The sequence below is a fragment of the Neovison vison genome, chromosome 7 (assembly GCF_020171115.1).
Source record: "Neovison vison isolate M4711 chromosome 7, ASM_NN_V1, whole genome shotgun sequence".
Lineage (NCBI taxonomy): Eukaryota > Metazoa > Chordata > Mammalia > Carnivora > Mustelidae > Neogale > Neogale vison.
In genome coordinates this window covers 6,703,365-6,726,834 of record NC_058097.1, presented here as the reverse complement: position 1 = coordinate 6,726,834, position 23,470 = coordinate 6,703,365, and the positions used below count along the sequence as shown (strand labels likewise).

At 45.4% G+C, this 23,470-nt stretch overlaps 1 protein-coding gene across 2 annotated transcripts in view; it reads left to right on the top strand.

Annotated features, from left to right (window-relative positions):
- Positions 1-5,868: 5,868 nt before the first annotated feature.
- The window catches only part of BCO1 (beta-carotene oxygenase 1), a 39,648-nt gene continuing 22,046 nt past the window's right edge, over positions 5,869-23,470 (top strand). The window contains exons 1-4 of one of the 2 annotated variants that reach the window (XM_044255670.1): positions 5,869-6,108; positions 9,728-9,856; positions 21,542-21,671; positions 23,253-23,400. In XM_044255670.1, coding sequence (XP_044111605.1) covers positions 6,045-6,108; positions 9,728-9,856; positions 21,542-21,671; positions 23,253-23,400 — 471 coding nt within the window. In that variant the 5' untranslated portion in view covers positions 5,869-6,044. Of the gene's footprint in view, positions 6,109-9,597; positions 9,857-21,541; positions 21,672-23,252; positions 23,401-23,470 lie in introns of those variants that run through there. The other variant, XM_044255669.1, reaches the window with a different exon arrangement.

Here is a 23,470-nt window from a genome sequence, read left to right as displayed (position 1 = left end):
ATTAATGCCTTCATTGGACATGATCTCTTGACTCAGGACATCGTTATCCACAGTATGAAGCCCAAATTGTACATCTGTGCACAATCCAATCCCTAAACCATTTTCCATCCCCATCTCAGTGGTAGTGGAGATGAGCTGTGATGACAACTATGGCCTCTGGAGTGTTCGAAGCCCAGCTCCATGGTTGGGCAAGTTACTTAACTCTGTGTGTCACTCTCGTTATCTGTGAAATGGGGTTGGATACCTACTTAGGGCTTTTGTGAGGAGGACATGCATTCCTGTGTGCCGAAGGCTTAGAAGAATGCCTGACACATAGGAAGCTCTCAATAAATGGCACCTATAATTGTCTGTATTTCTCTCTGTCCCTGGCAGAGCCAGTCTGCCCTCACTCTCCACCCCAGAACTGTCCAGCTCTGTACCATCATTCACACTGGTCCTCACACTGGTCCTCCTCTCTGCCTATCCAAACGCTTCCCACTCTCAAGGGCTCAGCTCTGCAACCCTCCTCCAGGAAGCCTTCTGTCCTAACCTTCCCTAGCCTGAGCACACTTTCCTTCCTTGGAACTCCATAATACTTGCTATCTGGGCCTCTTCTAGAGCAGCTGTAATAGGCAACTAGTTATTACTTACCGTGTACATGTCTTCACAGCCAGCCTAGAACAAATTTCAAATCCTAGACTAGGTTATGGATGTCTGTTTTCCCTTCAGGGACAGGCGAGAGATGTATGCATTGTACAGAGTCAAAAAATAAGTTTCTGAATATCATATTGGCTGATCTTTCTGATCTCTCTCTCTTGCCCAAGAAAAGAAAGGAAAGGAACATGCTATAAGCTCCTGCTTTATTCCAGGCCCCATGATGGACATGATCAGAGTTTTTACAGTTTAATTTAAACTTTGCAGCCACCTATTGGGACAGGTATTATAATTCCTCTTTTCAAGATGAGGCAGCTGAGGGTCTGAGATTTAGGCAAGTAGCACAGGTACTCAGCTAGTAAGGAGAAGAGCTGGGCCTCCGGTGCACATAGGTCTGTTGGGGTTTCTGGGGCCAAAGATGGTCCATCAAGGGACCGCACTGCTCAGGCACCACATTCACACCCTTGCTTAGTCCTTTCCCATGCCACGTTGGCTAGTTCTGGGATTTGTGCTAACTAGCAGCAGGCAGTGAAGTAAAATGATGCCAATCCTGGGTTCGCCTTACAGGAGGCTGGCAGCTTCTGCTGCCTCTCTCTTGAAACACTTTTGGGAGGCTTTTGCTGTCATGGAAGGAGTCCAGCTATATCCTGCTGGAGAGATCCCGTGGAGACGGTCAGGCCAGGCCCTGAGACTGCATGGAGAGGGAGAGAGGCCCAGACCCAGACTTCCTAGCCTGCCAGTCAACAGCCAGCTAACTTGCAACCACAAAAGGAACCCCAAGTGATAAAAGCAGAAACCAGTCAGAGCCCGGCAGAGCCCAATCAGCCCACAGAACTGAGCGCAGAGAGGTAAGAACAATGACAGGTGCTTTAACCGCTATGTTTCGGGGTGGTTTGTTTCACGGTAGCGAATGACCAAACCTCTTGTTTAAGGTGAGCTACTTCCTTCCGTGCTCCCGTTGCCCTGCTCTCTGATGCACTGGCCAGTTTTCAGTCCACCTGAAGGCAGCAAATGCGTTAGAAAACCTGTCTGTGGAATACCCACATTTGCTCTCCTCTCTACCTCTGATCCTCAACCAGAGACTTCAGCAAGCGGTAAGCACTGCAGTGTGGTGGGGAGGGATATGCACTGATGAGCTGTCGGCCAGAACTGGGTTCCTTCCCATCTCTGAGGTTGTAAAAATAAGGTTGGTAATGACCTCCTTGCAGGGGTGTATAGGAATCAAACAACATGCTGCTCATCAGACACCTTACATGCTACTTGGCACGTGTCAGGCATCCAGGCAATGGTGTTGGTTAGAGGCTGGAGAAGAGCTCCTACTCCTACAAGGCTCTTGTCCCACTCTTCCCTTATGAGCAAAGACCTAGAAAGCAGAGGTCAGGCTTCCATGGGGCCAGAGCAATGCCAGAGCTTCTTGACAGAGAGCAGCTGCTGCTTGTTATCTCTGTTTATGAAAAGGGAGGCTGGACGGTCAACATGAAGGCTACCCCAGGAACCACTGCAGGACCCCTAACCCTTTGGGAAATGTATGTCCTTTGGGATATGAAGACGCTGCCTCCCCAAAAAAGGAATAACATGGGAGTGAAGAAGGCAGAACTGAGTTTCAGTAACCACCTCTGTAACTCCAGAGCTTGGCAACTAGTCCATGTATGTTCGAAGAAGACACAGAATTATGTTCCTGCTTCATTCACTGCTGTATTTCCAGCACATAGTAGGTGCTTAGTAAATCCACGTTGAATGAATAAATGGATGTGGGGGTGAATGAATGTTGCAGTGCCTGCAGCAACACTGCAGGTTGCCTGTCCCAAGCCATCCCCTCCTTGTTTCTTGCTAATGGATTCCCAGTGTGAGTCTGGGGGCAACATGCTGCCTGGGGAAGTCACCTGATGGGTTTAAGAAAATCAGGGCACACCTGTTCCTCCTTACTGGGGATTAGTCTAGGGGTGGTCCTGTGACGCCATTTAGCCAGTGAGACTGAGAGAAAAATCTGCTCAGACGGTTCTGGGAAAGGTTTTCCTTGGTATAAAGAGAGGGAGCTGTAAAAAGCAAATGCCTCCTCCCTCCTGCCCTTTGTGTCTCTGCTTTAGCACGTTATTATGGAAGGGCATGATTCCTGGGTTGAAGGCTATCACTCATAAGCAAAACTGAGCAAGCCCAAGGATGAGAAACCAACCCCTGAGGATGGCCTGGTAGTGCCTGTTGAGATGGCTCAAATGAGTTTCCAGGCAACCCAGGACCCCCAGTTGACTTGAGGTCTGAGACGAAGACATATCCTCAGAGTTTCTGCAGATGTTGTGTTACTTCCAGCCAAAGCACCTTCCCTTAACTCGAACTTTCATGATATCATCATGGGCTGAATTGTGTCTTCCCCTCCCCCACCCCAAGATTCACATGTTGGAGCCCCAGCACCTCGAAATGTAACTGCATTTAGAGAGAGAGCCTTTAGAGAGGTGATTAAATTAAAATGAGTCCATTAGGGTGTCCCTAATGCACTCTGACAGGTACCCTTATAAGAAGAGGTCGTTGGGACACACAACCAGGGAGGCATGTGCCCAGAGAAATGACTACCCAGGGAGGAAGGGGGCGGGGGGGGGGCACGGGGTTGAGGCCTCAGAAGCCAGCTCTGCTGATACTTTGATCTTGACTTCCAGCCGCCAGAGGTATAAGAAAGCAGACTTGTGCTATTGAAGCCACTGGTACTTTGTTATGGTAGCCCTAGAAAACTAATACAGATAGCCATTACTATGATCAATTATTATCCCCATTATCACAAAATCCTGATGTCACCATTTAATTGTCCCTGGGGTGCAGTGGGGGCCTGAATAAAGAAAGCTAGCCTTGATTTCTCTGTATTATATAACAGGGCAATGATATCAGCCCAAGACTGGCCTTCTTGCGTCCTCCACCCATCAACACATCCACCCATTACTTCATTCCGCAAAAATCTAGCAAACATCCATCATGTGTCGGCACTGAGTAGAATTGTCACAGAGTGTATACTTTGGAGTCAGGCTGCCCAGCTTGGCTCCCTGATTGTCTATGTGACAATCATTGACTGTGTGACCTAAGGCAAGTTGGTTATTCTTCCTGACTTTCTGCATCTCTAGAATGATGCTAAGAATACCCATCTCCTAGGATTGTATGAAGTCGGAGCGAGCTAGCACATGTAGAGTGCTTGCCTTGCAAAGCACTTGACTCAGAGAAGGCACTCAATGTGGCTGGGGGCCATTGCTTTGCTGGATATACAAAACAGACAAGAAAGGAGACACCGTCATGTTTTCCCTTCTGTAATTTCAATATCATCCTCTCCACAAACCCTGTGGCCTAGGTATTGCCACCCTGTTTCACAGAGTAAAGTGAAGTTCAGAGGGTTGTGACAAAAGCTCGGAGATCCAAATAGGTCTTCTGAGCTCTAAACCTTGAGCTCTTTTTTTCGCCCCCGCACCAGAGCTCCTGCCTCTGGTGGTGCATTTTTTTTCCCCTGAGCTCATCATTTATGCCAGACGTTCTCATTTAATCCCCGCAAGGACACAGCTTTCACAACCCAGGAATAATAACGCTGACATGGATACACATGTTTAGACCAGAAGAAGAATAAACTGGCAAGTTACGGGACTGAATGGAAAATGTGGGTCAAGGGAACGGCCTTCTGGGCGAATGGGGAGGAAAGGGTGTTAATCGGTAGCTGTTTGGGGCCAGGTGCCTTTACTAGAACCTTGATTTACAGTACTTTGGGACTTCGATATCATTACACCCCCATTTTACAGTTAAGGAAATGGAGGCTCAGAGAGGATAAGGCAGACACAGAGGAAAGGGAAGAATGTGAATCTAGCATCAGCCCAAACACACAGCATTTTCCCTGGTCCAGAGCTCCTCAGCAGCTGCCGAGAAGCAGAATCACCCAACACGTGGTTAAGACCACCCAGAGCTGGGCACCCCCTTGAAAGGTCTCACGTCGGGGTGTGTGGAGTGAGGCTTAGCACGGGACCCAGGAGCACGTGCAGCTGGGTGATCGGAGTGTGCAGCCAGGGGTGGGCGGGCAGCCAGACCAGGCGGCTGTCAGGACTGGGCTCCCAGATCCTGGAACACAGTCTTGGCCCAGACCTGACAGGAGCTGTACTCAGCAGCCACGTAAAGACCAACACCACACCCTGTCTTCCTCTACCCGGAGAGGAAACAGCCGCTGCTTTCTTTAAGCAAGAGGAGTAGAGAGGAGTCCATTAACTCATTATCCAACATTCAAAGCCGCTTGAATATGGATTTTAGGCAATGGCATCACACGGAGAGGCACAAATACAGGGGACTCTGAAATCACAGATCGGCGTCCTTTCTCTCTCCTGTTAGACCAGGAAGTCCAACTGACATTTGTTTTTGTTTTGTTTTTGCTTTTGTTTTTTACAATTCTTCATTGTTGTTGAGTAGCGTTTTTGGTTCCCTATATTTATGGTTTAAATGGATAAGCATTTTATGTCTACTTCTCCTAAAAAACCTATAATAAATTAAGTTACTCTTTGAATATGACTTTTTTTAACTGGTAAAAGGATTTATTGTGAGTTCACTTATATGAAGTTCAAGAACAGAAAAAAAACTCATCTTTAGTGAAAGAAATCAGATTGGGGTTTACTCTGGAGGGTGGGGTTTGGAAATTGACCAGAAAGAATCACAAAAGAGCTTTCTGGTAATGGAAACACTCTAATATGAATTGGGCTGACTGTTGCATGTACATAGACATCTCTCTAGTACATCAAGAGGTACAGTTAAGATCTGTGCATTTTACTCTAGGTAAAGTATACTTCAATAAAATCTTGAATATGATATTTTAAGGAGGGGGAGGCTCAGGGACCTTTATTCAAAACAAAACAAAAAGCTCTCTCTGCCGAAGAAGGAATTCTCGCGATTAACGCACTCTCAGCTCCCCTAATCTCAGGCCCTGATAGTTTCTCCTGTTGTTCTGATCATAAATCATCTCCACCTCTTGGGCTGGATTATTGCAGGCTGCATACCTGCGCAGAATGCACCCACCAAATTATCCTGCCAGTTCAAACCCAGCGGAAGAGTAGCTTTTCTTGCTTAAGCCAGATGTGGAACTGGAAAGGGAGTTGGGGTTACAGTAGGAGGGTTAAAGATTAGACAGGACTCCTGGCTAGGGAATTGACCTTTGACCACAGATAAATAACAGCAGCCAAAGCGCAGCCACCCCCCCACCCCCCCACCCCCCTCCGTGCAGCCCCTGCTGTGTGAGAAGAGAAACTAGGCTCTCAGGGCGACAGGAGGGAAGGAGATGTAGAAGGAAGCTGCAGGAGAGCAGAAAGGAAAGAAAAAGAAGGAACCAAAGATCGAAGATCAGTTGCCTGGAACACAGCAGAGTGTCTGCGCACTGTCCGAATCACCTCTGCTCAGCGCCCCATGCCATGGATATAATATTTGGCAGAAATAAGAAGGAGCAGCTGGAACCTGTGAGGGCCAAAGTGACAGGTAAGCATTTCGTACAGACACGGTCTCTCATATATTTAGACATACACTTTTTTTTCAGTTTATAAAGGTAAACTTTATTGTAAATTATTTTTGGAAAATCTGGAATGCAGTCTATAGCAGGGAATGATCCACAATCCAGACGTATTCTCTGTGAAAATATAGGTGTGCTTCTAATACACAGAAACCGTTTCCAGGGAGAGGGAGAGTCATCCTCACTACTTGAGGCAAAGAGCCTGGGGATGCTCCGACCGGTGTGAAGACAATGGAGTGATTCTGCAGAGCATGGCCCGTTCCAAGCGGGTGGAGCCTTTGTGCAAATCTGTGCGCCCTAAGTTACCTTATCAATGGCATGAGAGGCGCACATGGGCTTCCACTTTTGCATGTGCATGCGGGGTTGGGGCACATGTAGGGCGTACCTTGATGTCCTCGCAGGTGTGATTGGGGCCTTGGGGTACCCGCAGAGCCGTAAGTCAAACAGACCCAGAGTGGGACCCTCCACCAGAACAGTCCTTTAGAGGGCTTTGTGTCTCATTTTCTTCATCTGTTACTTCTCCGGCTCTCTCCCCTTCTGTGCTGCCCCTGAGAATGGCGCGTGGCTGGCTCAGGCACGCAGGTGCTTTCATCCTCAGATACTTGAATCTGGAGGCTTTTCCCAAGTGAGCATTTCTCTGTGAGGAAGTCAGATGGGAACTTTTCAACCAAGGAATTGCCTTGGAAGGCTTTTGAAAGAATAGCTTTCATGTGTGTTTTTCTCTGATTACAAAGATAACGTATGATCTCTATGTGTGTGTGTGTTTTGCATATGCACGTATATAAAAACTTGGATATGCTAATGGGAGCACAGGGCAATAAAATCAGCTATATTTCCATCTCAAACATTCCTAATACTGGAGCACTTTAAGTTTTTACTTAAAGAGATTGTATAGACGACAAATATTTTTTTCAAAAACACATGTTTATTTACAATTAATATTTTATTTTAGAAAAGAGAGCCTCCAATACCTACCCTTTTATGCTCTGGGACACCATAAACATGCTTCCCGAAAGCCTTATGTTTAATGGCTGCACGGAAATCCTTGGCAATTTTAGAAAGCCGGAATCCTGGAACCTACAGATCTGAGTGGACCCCTGGATCCACATGAGTTGTTCTCCCCACCTCCACCCCACACCTGTAGCCTCCCCATCGCCTGGGCGTTTGTTAGAATCACAAATTCCTGGGCCCACTCCAGACCCACGGAATCAGATACGCTGGAGGTGGAGCCCAGCGATGTGTGTTTCTACAAGCCCTCTGGTTGCTTCCAAGTGTGAGAACCACTGCTATAAATCTTGCCTTCCTCCTTGAGCAAAGCTGAGGGCTGGAGAGGGGCTTTGACTTGCCCAAGGCCAGGTGGCCCATGAAGGACGTGCTCCCAATCCTCAGTCCAGGCCTCCAGTCCAGGGTCAAATCTAACCATTGGCTGCCTGTTAACTAAAGATTGTCCCACATTTGCCCATGAAGGCCATGTCCAGGCTTCATGTTGGACAGTGCTTTGTTGGCTCTGAGACCTCCTTGGCCAGTTAATTAAGCATTACTTGCCTCCTTCCTTCCTTGTGTAAAATAGTCTGCCTCTACCTACCACATAGGGTCAATGACAATATGATTTAATGCACCTGCTCCCCACCCCCCACTGGTGCCTGGCACATGGTGCTCAATATGTGTCCTTCTGTCTGGGGTTTTGTGTTCAGATTCCCCTCTCTCTGCTCTGCCTCACCTGCACCTTCTCCTGCATCTGGGTCTCTGTGAAGAGCCCCGCTATTCACTTAGTTGCCCAGGACAAGAGACGTGGGGCCCTCTGCCTCATATTCACTCAAGCTCCCAGTCTTACCCATTCCACGTCCTCCAGCTCTCTTCTCCGTTGTTTCTCTCCATCCTCGCTCGGTCTTCCTGCCTCCTCTTGGCTCCTCCTCCTGCCATGCTCTACACCACAGAGACAACTTTTGAAACCCCAAATCAGAGCATATTCCATTAATATGAGCTGTCCAGAAGAGGTAGATCTTTAGAAAGTGGATTAGTGGCTGTCAGGAGGACAAGACTTTGTTTCAGGGTGATGGAATGTTCTAGAACTAGATGGTGATGATTGCATAACATTGTGAATATATTTAAAAAACCCTGAATTGCATACTTTTAAATGGTGGAATTTTTTTTGTTATGTGAATTTTATCTCAAGAAAAAAATTGCACATGCACAAAAATCTGATCCTCTCATTCCCTATCTTAACTGGCCAAACTGTGCCATTCTGCTAACCTTCTAATCCACACCCTTGGTGTGGTCTCATTGACTTTTGTCATGCTTCATGCTTAGCTCAAGCCTCAATACTTACGCTTCCTCACTTGAAAATTACAGACCAGTCTTGCTAAACAACTGGCACATCTGCTGGGCTTTGAGCTGGTCTTTGATCTCTCCGTTCGTGTTCCCCCAGCGATAAGAATTCAGATGTAAGTAGTTAAATTTGGGACATGATCCCAAGAAACACTGGGAGGGAAACCAATAAAACCAATAAAGTGAGCCATCAGACCTGAGCCCTCTGGGCATAGTGTATCACATGCTTCATATTGTCCCAACTGGGGGCAAGGAAGTGGTCACATGCGATGTCCAACTCCCCATCCATCATTGGGTGACAGCCACTTACAGGGGCATTAACGCCAAGGTGTTCCAGCTTGCCTAGTGTGTGGGCAGAGCAGCTCCTGCCGTGAAAACAAAGCCCTCAGGCAGAGAGCTGTAGGTAGTGGCAGAAAGTAACCTTCAGGGAGAGGTCAGTGCCAAGAGGACAAGGGTGGGGCACCAGCAGTGTCTACTGCAGCAGGCTACCTCCAGAGCAGTGCTATTCCACAGAGATAAAATGCAGGCCACATGCATAGTTTTACATTCTAATAGCCACACTCAAAAAAAAAAAAGTAAAAACAAAACAAACACAAAAAAAAACATAGGCGAAGTTAATTTTAACAGTATATTTCATTTAAGGCAACATACCCAAAATATTATAGGTTCAACATGTAATCAATATTTTAAAAATTGCTGATGAGATATTTTATATATTTTTTCATACTTAGCCTTTGGAATTCGGTGTGTATTTTAAGTCTCCAGCACATCTCTGTGCAGACTGTCCAGGTTACAAGTCCTCGGTAGCCACATGAGGCCCGTGGCTACCATATTGGACAGCACGGTTCTAGAATGTTCTTTCCTCATGCCTTTGCGAGGCCAATAACTACTCCCCCTCAAGACTCAGCCTCCCCACCCTCCTGCTCTACCCTACCTGGGGGTGAGGTTCTGTTCCACGTAGCCCCCTTGCTGAGCCTGTCACATTGCCTTCCTTTATTGTGGTGTGGTTAGGGTGTCTGTTCATCCATCTGCTCTGTGGGTGGTAAGCAACTTGAGGACAGAGATGACGTCAGTTCTTCTCGGTATCCTCAGTGCTGGCACAATCCAGGCATATCCTACCCTTTCTGGAAATGACTGCTGAAGGAATGAGTGGGTGCTGCGAGTCAGGTTGGGATTGTGACCTCAATTCCTTTCCATGGCCACGTCTCATAGCTTTTTGGTTGAGATGTGAAAACTGGAAACCTGTCTTTCTCTTAACAGGCAGGATTCCCACATGGCTGCAGGGCACCCTGCTGCGCAATGGGCCTGGAATGCACACAGTGGGGGAGACCAGATACAACCACTGGTTTGACGGCCTGGCCTTGCTCCACAGCTTCACAATTAGAGACGGTAAGAGTACCGGTTTGGTTTGCGGTTGCTGCTGTAAAGACAACCACAAATTTAGTAGCTCAAAATAGCCCTAATTTATTCTTACAATTCTGGAATTCAGAAGGCAAAACTGGACTAAACTCAAGGTGTTGGAGGCTTCAGGGAGATAGCCCATTTCCTTGCCTTTTCCAGCTTCTTGAGGCTGCCTGTCTTCCTTGGCTTGTGGCCCCAGCTGCATCTGCAAAGAACAGCAGAGCCTCTTGCACACCTGCTCTCTGTCCCTCATTCTCCCCACTTCCTTCGCTTCCATAATCACAGTACCTTCTCGGACCCTTCTGTCTGCCTCTTCTAAGAACCTTTGTGATTGCACTGGGCCCACCCAGATAATCCAGGATCATCTCCCTTCTCAAAACTGTTCATATAATCATGTCTGCATTGCCCTATAAGTCAACAGCTCCACAGGTTCCAGGGATTAGGACATGGACATCTTGAAGAGGCCATCCTTGAGCCAACCACAAACACAAACCTCTCTGGAAAGGGGGCCAAGCTTCTCTTTCAGAGAGTCCAGCCTGCCAAATGATACACCTTCTCATGAAGGTGGGCGAGAGCAGGAGGAGATTACTGGCTTCGGAGTCAGATATGCCTCAGATGAAAACAGGAAGAGCACAGAGCTGAGGAGAATGCTCACCAGGCAAGGGAGAGCCTGTCATTCAAGCAACCAGTTCAGTGGCTCTCTCAGAGAGAGACTGAAATGACTGAATAAGACAGAATTCTGGGTTCAGGTGACTGACTCACGAGGTGGACAATGAACTCGTTGCTGTTGGCCATAGTGCTGGTGTAGGTCACAACAGCACACTCTGAGTTCTTAAAGAGGTCTGGGATGGGTCACATGGGGCTTTAGCAGGCTCAGGGTCACATGCTGGCGAAGTTCGCGTCCAGGGCTTCAGCCTGATGACATTTTTCTTTAACCCCCCGCCTTCCAGCCCAACAAGCCGGTGACTTCACCTCCCTTGGCCTCTGTTTCCTCCTCAGTAAGAAGAGCTTGATGATCCCCTTTGCAGAGCTGTCACAATCCTTTGAAGGGCCGGGTATCTAGCAAGGGCCTGGCACCTGGTAGGTGCAAAACACATTGAAAATCCCCATCATTGTCACTGGGTTTGAATCCCATCTTCATCTTAGCTAACATGCACCTCAGATGTGTGACCTTGGGCAAGTTACTGACCATTTCTGTGTCTGTCTCCCATCTGTAAAATGGAGATATCAGAGTTGCCATGGAATTTAAAGGCATTAATATATGCAAGGAGCTTGGTATAATGTGTGGCACAGAACACATGCTCAATAAGCATTAGCATTATATTTGCTTAATACTATTTCTTCTAAGCCAGTCAGCAATTATTTTTTTGAATGCAGACTTTAGGCCAGTGTCTTACTCTAAGATTTCGCGAATAGAGACCCCATGTGTAAAAACCATGAGCTCTGAGTTTGCAAAAACTTAACAGATACTACTGAAACTCAGCTACAGAGTGGTGGTTCCATATTTCCTGACAGCCCAAAGCCTTAACAGTCCCCTCCTTTCCTAGACAGAAGTTAACCAGTGATTCCTAGGGAAATGAACACTGATCTGGACAGTGTGCATGGAAGGTAAAAGTACACTGGCTTCCTTTCCATAAGGCCCTGCTTTGCTGGGCTGTCACGTCCCTCATGGTCCATTTCAGGGGCTCATATTAGCGCCGCATGGGAGGCACACTTGTCCTCTCTTTGCAGATGCAGAGATGGGAACCTTAGAGAGGCTGAGTGACTTATCCAAGCAAGGTCACTGAGGTAGGGCTGGGCTCTGACTTGTGTTGTCTAGGGTTCAAGTTTGCAACCATCCCTGATCATCTTCTCACCCTAACTCATCCCCCTAAGAAATGGCAGGTGGCTTGAGTGAGCCTCATAGCTTACTGATTGGCAGCTTCCACATTCTTCCATAGAGACTCTGGAGACGAGAGAACCAACAGGGGATGACCAAGCCATGGCTGTCTTTCCAGAAGCATGGCTGCCATCCACCAAAATCCTTGAGTGAGCTAAACAGGCATGTGACCAATGTTATCCCACACTGCTTAGACTTTCTAAAAGTTTCTAGTAGATTTTCAAACTAAAAATTCATTGTCCAAGGTAAGTAGCTGTTTTGTCTTCTGTTATGGGATGGTCAGGTGTGACCACAAAAGGAGGCAGAGGGAGGCTTGGGAACAAAGCCCCTTATAGTCACAGGTCTTAGGAGGCACAGCATGTCACACCAGCACACAGCAGATAGCACCAGGGTGGTCCAGAGGCAGAAGACAGGAGCAGGGGAAGCACATGGGCCATGGCCTGTCCTGGGGTTTCTGAGGGAAAGACAAGACGGGGCAGAGTAAACAGCTCAGGATGGCTCATGTTGGCAGGCTTTGGGCTATGGGGGTGGTCTCTGGTTGCCTGGCACCTGGCCCTGGGGTAATGAAGGCAGAGGACTATTGCCTCTGGGAGTACATGGGCCAGAGAGAGGAGATCTGGCTCTGTATTGGTTAGTTTTCATCTCAAAGATATGCTGGACCCGTTGCTACCTCTAAGAATTGACTAGTCCAGGGAAGGACAGTCTCCTCCAAGCAGGAAGGTTTTTTTAAGATATCAAAACATAATGTTTAAAAAAATATGTACGCAGTAGCATGAAAGACTCAATTCTATGCATAATCTGGAACTGGCTGGAAAATGGGAAGTATGGAGAGTCTTCTCAACTTTGCCCATTCTGCTCTTGAATCCCTCCTGTGTCAAAGGTACATGCCCCACTCTACTTTGCAATGATCAGCTTGCCATTCTCCCGCCTAGGAGAATATTTGTTCTGTTCATATTGTTGTGTCTTCATCACCCGGAACCGGGCCTGGCCTAGGGGGCCACTAGGAAACTATTTTTGGAGCCCAAATGACACGAACAGGGTAAAGGGTGTTTTGGGAGAAGGAAGCTATACGTTCCCAGTTGATCTCTTCAACGCTCACTACAGGGAGCTGGCCACTTGCTGGCCACTGGCCCAAGTGCTTCATACCCAACCACAACTCAGTCCTCACTACAGCTCCTAAGGAAGGTACCTCTCAATTTTATAGCACAGGGAGGCCAAGTAACTTACCCAAAGGCACACAACTAAGAAGTGGTGAAGGTCAAATATAAACCCAAAGCTCTCTACATCCAGAATCTTATGAGAGAAGCATTACGTAGTTCTGTTCCACTTCCCCCTCCTGCTGGTTACCTCTCTCCTCATCTCTCCAAACCAGTCCTTTCGAGGTTGTCGGATTGCCAACGTTAGTGTGGCACAGCCTGGCCTCATCTCTCGTCTCCATTACAACTCTCAGTGGCGGGGTGCCTGGGTGGCTCAGTGGGTTAAGCCTCTGCTTTTAGCCCAGGTCATGATCTCAGGGTCCTGGGATCGAGCCCCGCCTCAGGCTCTCTGCTCAGTGGGGAGTCTGCTTCCCCTGCTCTCTGCCTACTTGTGACTTCTCTCTCTGGGTCAAATAAATAAATAAAAACCCTAACCCAAAGATACAGATGTTGTGAAAAGAAGGGCCATCTGTACCCCAATGTTTATAGCAGCAATGGCCACAGTCGCCAAACTATGGAAAGAACCAAGATGCCCTTCAACGGATGAATGGATAAGGAAGATGTGGTCCATATACACTATGGAGTATTATGCCTCCATCAGAAAGGATGAATACCTAACTTTTGTAGCAATATGGACGGGACTGGAAGAGGTTATGCTGAGTGAAATAAGTCAAGCAGAGAGAGTCAATTATCATATGGTTTCACTTATTTGTGGAGCATAACAAATAGCATGGAGGACAAGGGGTGTTAGAGAGGAGTAGGGAATTTGGGTAAATTGGAGGGGGAGGTGAACCATGAGAGACTATGGACTCTGAAAAACAATCTGAGGGGTTTGAAGTGGTGGGGGGGTGGGATGTTGGGGTACCAGGTGGTGGGTATTATAGGGGGCACGGCTTGCATGGAGCACTGGGTGTGGTGAAAAAATAGTGAATACTGTTTTTCTGAAAATTAAATAAATAATAATTTTAAAAAAAAAAAAGAAATATAATGACTTGTGGGAAAGGTATAATTTCAAAAACCATGATGGAAAAATCTTCTAGGCAATGACCTTCAAAAAACTTGTTCAAAATTTTCAATAACTAAAATTGGGTAAGTTGTAAAGAAAATATTAAAGTATCTTTTAATATTTTTAAAAAATTAAAAAATAAATCTTTTAATTGTTAATAATTAATTAATTAGTAATTAATAATATTAATTATTATAACACTTATATTATTTATTATTTATTTATTTGAGAGAGAGATCACAAGTAGGCAGAGAGCAGGGGAAGCAGGCTCCCCGCTGAGCAGAGAGCCCGAGGCGGGGCTCGATCCCAGGTACCTGAGATCATGACCTGAGCCGAAGGCAGAGGCTTAACCCACTGAACCACCCAGGTGCCCCATAAATAAAATCTTAAAAAACAAACAAACAAACAAACCTCTCAATGGCTACCCATTCTACTCCACAATAGTAGAAACATAAAACAAAAATGTTAAGTGCTACCATACGTGATTCAAGAGGACAAGCAAGGCTGAGCAAGATTCTCTGATTTACATATAACACAAAGCCAGTATTTCTCAAAAGGTGGTTTGTGTACCTTTAACCAGAATCCTCTAGGATTAAAGTTGCAAATCCTGATACCCCACCCAGGGCTGAGTGAATCATAATCCTAAAGGACACTGTCAGAGCTTTTTCTGTCAGTGGAACACTGTCAGTGTTTTCTAACACATTTCCTAGATGTCTCCTGAGCACATCCAGGTTTCAGAAAACCTCCACAGTGGACCTCCAGCCTTGCTGCCCTGTCCCACCCAAGACCAAGTTCATCAGTGTGCCGTGGAGGTGGGGCTCAGGTTTCTCTGCCAGTGTTTCAAAGCACCAGGTGACAGTGCAGCACAGAGAACCCGAATCAGTGCCAAACTGGTAAGAAAAGACTGGAATAAGAAAGCAGAAAGATCAAAAAATGGTTTGTGGCCTTCAGCAGAAACCAGGAAAGTAAATGTTTTAAAAACTTAATAAAGACTTAACTAAAGGAACAGAGTGGAGGAGAAGCTGGACTGACAAAGGGTATACAGGAGTGCTCTTTCTCATAAGTCTAAAATCAATTCAGTTTGGGTGGGGTTTTTTTGTTTGTTTGTTTTGTTTTGTTTTGTTTTAATTAGGCTTCATGCCCAGCGTGGAACCCAGTGCAGGGCTTAAACTCCCCACCCTGAGATCAAGACCTGAGCTGGGATCGAGAAAGAGTCTGACATGTAACCAAATGAGCCACCCAGATGCCCCTAAAATTACTTCAAAACTAAAAGTTCTTATAAAGCAGGCAGAGAGTTGAATGAACCTAAGTCTCCTTCAGCAATATGGTCAATAATTTTTTTAATAATTTTTTATTTTTTATAAACATATATTTTTATCCCCAGGGGTAGAGGTCTGTGAATCGCCAGGTTTACACACTTCACAGCACTCACCAAAGCACATACCCTCCCCAATGTCCATAACCCCACCCCCCTTCTCCCAAACCCCCTCCCCCACAGCAACCCTCAGTTTGTTTTGTGAGATTAAGAGTCACTTATGGTTTGTCTCCCTCCCTTCCAGTCCCATCTTGTTTCATTTATTCTTCTCCTACCCACTTAAGCCCCCATGTTGCATCACCACTTCCTCATATCGGGGAGATCATATGATAGTTGTCTTTCTCTTTATTTCGCTAAGCATGATACGCTCTAGTTCCATCCACGTTGTCGCAAATGGCAAGATTTCATTTCTTTTGATGGCTGCATAGTATTCCATTGTGTATATATACCACATCTTCTTTATCCATTCATCTGTTGATGGACATATAGGTTCTTTCCATAGTTTGGCTATTGTGGACATTGCTGCACATCGGGTGCACGTGCCCCTTCAGATCACTACGTTTGTATCTTTAGGGTAAATTCCCAGTAGTGCAATTGCTGGGTCATAGGGCAGTTCTATTTTCAACATTTTGAGGAACCTCCATGCTGTTTTCCAGAGTGGTTGCACCAGCTTGCGTTCCCACCAACAGTGCAGGAGGGTTCCCCTTTCTCCGCATCCTCACCAGCATCTGTCATTTCCTGACTTGTTGATTTTAGCCATTCTGACTGGTGTGAGGTGATATCTCATTGTGGTTTTGATTTGTATTTCCCTGATGCCGAGTGATATGGAGCACTTTTTCATGTGTCTGTTGGCCATCTGGATGTCTTCTTTGCAGAAATGTCTGTTCATGTCCTCTGCCCATTTCTTGATTGGATGATTTGTTCTTTGGGTGTTGAGTTTGCTAAGTTCTTTATAGATTTTGGACACTAGTCCCTTATCTGATATGTCATTTGCAAATATCTTCTCCCATTCCGTCAGTTGTCTTTTGGTTTTGTTAACTGTTTCCTTTGCTGTGCAAAAGCTTTTGATCTTGATAAAATCCCAATAGTTCATTTTTGCCCTTGCTTCCCTTGCCTTTGGCGATGTTCCTAGGAAGATATTGTTGTGGCTGAGGTCGAAGAGGTTGCTGCCTGTGTTCTCCTCAAGGATTTTGATGGATTCCTTTCTCACATTGAGGTCCTTCATCCATTTTGAGTCTATTTTTGTGTGTGGTGTAAGGAAATGGTCCAATTTCATTTTTCTGCATGTGGCTGTCCAATTTTCCCAACACCATTTATTGAAGAGGCTGTCTTTTTTCCAATGGACATTCTTTCCTGCTTTGTCGAAGATTAGTTGACCATAGAGTTGAGGGTCTATTTCTGGGCTCTCTATTCTGTTCCATTGATCTATGTGTCAATTTTTGTGCCAGTACCATACTGTCTTGATGATGACAGCTTTGTAATAGAGCTTGAAGTCTGGAATTGTGATGCCACCAACTTTGGCTTTCTTTTTCAATATCCCTTTGGCTATTCGAGGTCTTTTCTGGTTCCATATAAATTTTAGAATTATTTGTTCCATTTCTTTGAAAAAGATGGATGGTACTTTGATAGGAATTGCATTAAATGTGTAGATTGCTTTAGGTATCATAGACATTTTCACAATATTTATTCTTCCAATCCAGGAGCATGGAACATTTTTCCATTTCTTTGTGTCTTCCTCAATTTCTTTCATGAGTACTTTATAGTTTTCTGAGTATAGATTCTTAGCCTCTTTGGTTAGGTTTATTCCTAGGTATCTTACAGGTTTGGGGTGCAATTGTAAATGGGATTGACTCCTTGATTTCTCTTTGTTCTGTCTTGTTGTTGGTGTAGAGAAATGCAACTGATTTCTGTGCATTGATTTTATATCCTGACACTTTACTGAATTCCTGTACAAGTTCTAGCAGTTTTGGAGTGGAGTCTTTTGGACTTTCCACATCATATCATCTGCGAAGAGTGATAGTTTGACTTCTTCTTTGCCGATTTGGATGCCTTTAATTTCCTTTTGTTGTCTGATTGCTGAGGCTAGGACTTCTAGTACTATGTTGAATAGCAGTGGTGATAATGGACATCCCTGCCATGTTCCTGACCTTAGCGGAAAAGCTTTCAGCTTTTCTCCATTGAGAATGATATTTGCGGTGGGTTTTTCATAAATGGCTTTGATAATATTGAGGTATGTGCCCTCTATCCCTACACTTTGAAGAGTTTTGATCAGGAAGGGATGCTGTACTTTGTCAAATGCTTTTTCAGCATCTATTGAGAGTATCATATGGTTCTTGTTCTTTCTTTTATTAATGTGTTGTATCACATTGACTGATTTGCGGATGTTGAACCAACCTTGCAGCCCTTCCTTGGTCAATAATTTTTTATTTAGAGGCAAGGTTGTTGTCCCACAAGGATTTGAACATGTAAATTCCAAGAGCCAGCATCACCGAAGTTTAGAGACAAAAAGAGCTCTTTTTGAAGAGCCTTTTCTGAAGCTGGCTTTTTCAATTATTAGAGCTCTAAACTAGCCTTTTAGAAGTTTGCTTAAAATGGAGATAGATGTAGATACATATATAAAATCTCCCACTCCCCCAGGAATATCAAACTTTGACCCAGTTCTAGAAGATCCCAGGCAGGAACACATCTGTTTACTCGTGTCCCTTTAGAAGGAATGTGGCTAATTGGGGCTCAGCAGGGAGCAGGGTTCTGGGGAATGTGTGGTGGCCTTCTTTAATCTCAGCCTCAGAGCTGAGTGTCAGCCTTGAGCAATTCCAGAGACACATTTTCCTGTGGCCCCTGAACCCTCCGTGCGTGCTCTGGGACTGGTTGTTTATAGGAAATGGGCCACCTGCTGACAGCCAGCCTGGGATGGGTGTTTACACTTCAAGTGAACATAGTTCAGCGTTTTAAGCAAACCGTGTTTTCCAGTGCCTTGTAGGTGGCGACCCGCAGAGAGAGTGACCAGAGAAGGACAGGCTGGCTCAGGGGGAGATCAGGGTGGCCGTGAAGTAAGGTCTGTGTAGCCTGTGACCAAAGACCAATGTGTGTGGCCTCACCAACCCTCAGCTGCATCTTCCTGCCTCCAGGACTTTGTTGGACAATTCAAACATGCTATGTACCCATGGGCCAAACTCCTTGTATCATCCCATCTCATTTAAAACTGCCAATCCTATACTGGAGAGGACTATGTGATCCTTAATATCCAGTTGAGAAAACTGAGGTTCAGTGAGGTAAAGAGATACACACAGAGTCACATGGCTTGGATTAGGACTAACCCCAGAACTGAAGCCTACCCACTCTACCCAATGCATCTCAATAGCGTATATAGCTTTTATTGAGCACCTATTATGTGCTGATTTCTTTACGGGCCTTAAGCATCACGGCAACTCCATAAGGAACATATCATATCCTTAACTCATGGCAGAGAGGACCGAGTCTTGACTCTGACACAAGGTCTAGTGCATGGTTGGTAGATGATAGAGCAGAATTTATAACCACCTGGAGACTTGAATCCTCTCATGGGTAGAGATGTGCCTGCCCTGCTTGCCCCCACTTCCTGGCCCACTGCAGTGATCAGTAGATACTAGCTGAATACATGAACCCAGGCCGGGATAACCAAAGCCATTCCTTCCAGTTTCTTCTTGCAGGCCCAGAACAGAGCCCCCACTCCTGAAATAGCTCAGTGATAGTTATTTTCACAGCAGTCACCCTCAAAAAGACTTTCGAGAAGAGGATAGGTGGCTATCTGCCCCTGGGCACACAGTTTACCTCCCAAAGTCTAGAGAAAGAACTAGGAGGTCTTTCATGGTCTCTTCCAATTTTATGAAGACTAGCATCGCCGTTATTGCTATTATTTCCATCTAGGTGCACAGGCTAGAGTCCTTACCAATGAAACGGATGCTTGTGTCCTTTGCGTCTGGAAATGAAAACGCAGTTCCAAGGGCAAAACTAGTTAAGGCTATTAGAGGTCCAGATAGCAGCTCTCCAGGACGGGGACTGGACAAGCTATGAGGGGCCTCCAGGGGGCTCTCATGTTCTGTCTGTAAATGAGGATGTAGTTCATATGGGTCGGTTCTGTTTGTGAAGCTTCAGCAAGCCACGCAATAATGGTAGCACATTTCCATAGGTGCGTTTTTAATAACCAGGATCAGATGGAATGGTCAAACTGACGGCGGTGGCTGTGTCAGCTTTAAATCCAGCTTTCCCCTCCCTAGCTGTGTGGCTTAAAGCAAGGTACTTAACCTGTCTTTGCCTCGATTTTACTCACTGGAGTGGGTTGCAGGGCCCTAAGTTGTGTAAGCCCCTTATACTTCATTTGGTAAGAAATTTGAAACCTTCAACTGTTGTTTAAATTTTGTCTTATTTTGCTTTTCACTAGCAAATTACATTAGGTTGATTATTTTTCCCCCTAAAGAACATATTTCTGGTTGGTGTATTTGATAACATTTCCAATATTTTAGAATTTAACCAGAAAAAATACACATAAAGTGTCCACACAGGACTTAGCACACACGTGCACAGTAAAATATTAGCTCTTAGCTCTGTTTCCTTTCTTAAATATAAAAAGTCACCAGACAAGAATTTCTTGGGAAGGTGTTCTCTCCTAAGCCCATCGTCATGGCAGCAGATACATGATGGATATTTCTCTTATCAGCTTGTTTTATGGGAATGAAATGTCAATATGACCTGGACACTACTTTTTTGCATATTATAGTTGTCCCAGCATTGGAAGCATATATTATATTACAGCAACCAATGTATTCTAGAGTGGGGAAAAATCAACATGTCACTTGCTAATTAACAGCAAAATTAAATAAAAATTTAAAAACCTAGAGGTTTCAAATTGTCCACCAAATGGTTTGAAGTCCTCAGATATGCCAAGAGGGCCCCTGCCCCTTAACCTCATCCCATTCCTACTGCTCCCAAGCCCTTGCCTCATGCGGAAGGCCATCTTACTCCACTCTTGCAGGAGGTGGGGTGCCTTTCGCACCTCCAGGCCTTTGCTTCCACACTTTCAAGGAAGAGTGAATGGAAGTGCACTACTCTCTCCTACTTGCCAACTCCCCAATCTATGGTAGGCAAATAGTTTTACTCATCTTCCAAGGTTTATTTCAAGTGCCACCTTCTCCGGGAAGCCTTTCCTGATCCATCCACTTCCAGATGGGTGTCCTTAGCTCTCTCCTCTCTTCTCCCCCAGCTCTAATCTCCTCTCTCTTCCAGAAGGAGCCCATGAATATATTATGTTACACTGCAAAGTAGAAGAGTCTTTGCAGATGTGGTTAAGTTAAGGACCTTGAGGTGAGCAGATTATCCAGGGGAGCTCAGTGGAATCACAAGGGTCATCACAAGGGAAGGGGGGTTCAGAAAAGACATGACAATAGAATCAGAGGTCAGAGTAATGTGACCACAAACCAAGCAATGGAGGCAACTTCTAGAAGTTAGAAAAGTCAGAAACAGATTCTCTGCTGATACCTTGCTCTTTAGCCATGTGAGATCCATTCAGGCTATACCTTCCAGAATGCTAAGATAACAAATTGGTGTCTTTTTAAGCCACTAAGTTTGTGGTGATTTGTTACAATAACCACAGGAACCTAATACTGGACTAGAACTAGAACCATCCATACATTTTCAGGTTGGTCTTGATGAACTGGTCAAGAGGTCCTACTTTTATGCAGTGAGTTAGATTCTCTCCATTGTCTGCGTGAATTAGACATCCACACAGGTACTGACCCTCTACCATACACAGAATTGGATGCTAGGTCATCCTCTGGTTGTAGTAGATGTCACTCCAGGGATTGAAGTGGCCAGTGGAAGTTTTCCAAGGCTGATCTAGGTCCTGGAGAAACCCAGCCCAAGTATGAGGCCTTTGGACCCATCCTCCAAATCCGGACCTTCCCTGGAGGGAAGAGATGATCCATGGTAGAAGAGACCCATGATGGAAGAGATGACCAATGGGCCAGGTCAGCACCTCTTGGTAAGGCAACTGAACATGCCTGAGCCTCAGTCTCCTGCTATGTAAAATGGAGCTCATCGGGATACTTACCTTGCCATATTATTGTCTCCAGTGAGGAAATGTGTGTGAGAGCTCACCGCAAATGCTCTTTGTATCCAGTATACACTAAAGGGGACTGTCCTAGTGAATTCACCTTTCTGTAATACCCCTGCAATGCCTGAAATCGACCTTAAAACTCCGTAAAGCTGTCAGCCTGGGCTGATTCTGTGTCTTCTCTTTCAGGTGAAGTCTATTACAGGAGCAAATACCTAAGAAGTGACACCTACAAAGCCAACATCGAGGCCAACAGGATTGTTGTGTCGGAGTTTGGAACGATGGCCTATCCGGACCCCTGCAAAAATATATTTTCCAAGTAACTGTCCATTTTGAATCTGGTCATGTTTTTCGATATCCTCAGTGGTAAAAACAATCAGCATCCACTCATCTGACAATCCTCTCTGTAGGGTGCATGAAAACATTTACCTGACGCAGGCTTTGCCTCTCTATGCCATGCAGTTCTTGATCACTGATAGCAAGAGAAGCAAATGGCATCTGACACATTATTAGGTATTTTTCCATATGGCTGACAGGAGAGCAATTTGGAATTATCCCCCAAAATTATAAACGCACCTTCTCTTCAGTCTAGAGATAGGTTTGCTTGTGTCTGGAATGGCAGATGTACAATGTTATCCACAGCTGCATCATTTGTAATAATGAGGAACTGAAAACAACCCAAATGTTCATCAACAGAAGGGTAGTTAAATAAATAAGAGTGAAACTATACAAGAAAATACCAGGCAGGAGTAAAAAAAGGCAGGATGGGTAATGAGGTTGCTCTCTATGTGCTGAATGGAAAAATTTCCCTGGTACCTTGTTGAGTGGGGGGTACAGGGTGGAATAAGGTGTAGAAAGAGCATATGATAAGCTATGTTTTGTGTAAAAAAGTAGGAAGAAATCTGGATTTATTTTTGCTTGTATGTGCGTAGAGAAAGTGGGAGGATCTGTGAGGTGGGAAACTGGCAAATGAGAGAAAAAGTTAAGGAAAGTTTTTTAGTTGAATACGTTTCAGATCGTCTGGGCTAGGATGACTATGAATGTATTACAAGCTTGACAATTAAACAGTTGGCCGGGGAATCAGACCCGCTGTCAGAATCTCCTTCCTGATACTCTTCGGATATCGACGAGTTAGGAAATGGGCTAGCAGTAGACTGGTCCGGAGATGGAAGATTGCTCCTGCTTTTCTGGACTGACGTCATCTTTCCAGTTCAGGATCCAGTGCTAGGGCATCCAGTGCCAGGATCCTGAACTGACATTTGCAGGCGGGGGAGGAGCCAGGCAGGAAGGGGAACCACCACCTGTAGGGCAGCTTTGCTGCTTCACCGTTCTCCAGCAGGGGGAGCACTAACCAACATATGGATCTAGGATCTTCTGATCAAAGTAATGATGAGTTTTTCCTCTCACCATTTGTTTGCTTTTCTTTAAAGAAAAAAAAAAAAACCCTAAACTAATTTCCTGGACAAATTCAGAGTGTCCCCTGTGGACTCTTATTCCTTCCAAAAGCAAGGATTAGCTGTTTTGCTAGCTATTATGGAAGCTAGCATTATGGAAGGGGAGCATTATGGAAGGATACATACGATTTCTGTGGAACTCCTTAAAATACTTCAGAACAGCCTATTAGCTCTTGGTGTCTCTGATGTGGGAGACCTTTGGATTTTTGAGAGCTCAGGAGGGTTCAGTTGGTGGCCATCTTGTCCCAGATGACTCACTTCTTAGCTAGTTCAGTATCTTTAGGCAGCTTAATCTCCAAGTCCTCCAGATTCCACAAGTGATCCTTTAGGACTTGGAACTTTTTTCCCCCTTAATTGAAGTAGATCATTTTAAGTGATAGGAAGACTAAAACTAAAGCCATCTTGAGCAGAACATTGATTTCCTCTTGATCCACTTTCCTCCACAGAGCTTTCTCCTACTTGTCCCATACTATCCCCGATTTCACAGACAACTGCCTGATTAACATCATGAAGTGTGGAGAAGACTTCTATGCGACCACAGAGACCAATTACATCAGGAAAATCAACCCACAAACTCTGGAGACCCTGGAGAAGGTACCAGTGAAGCTACTATAACCGCATCAGTTCCTGGTTCATGGGAGGGAACCCCTGGGTTGGGCCATGT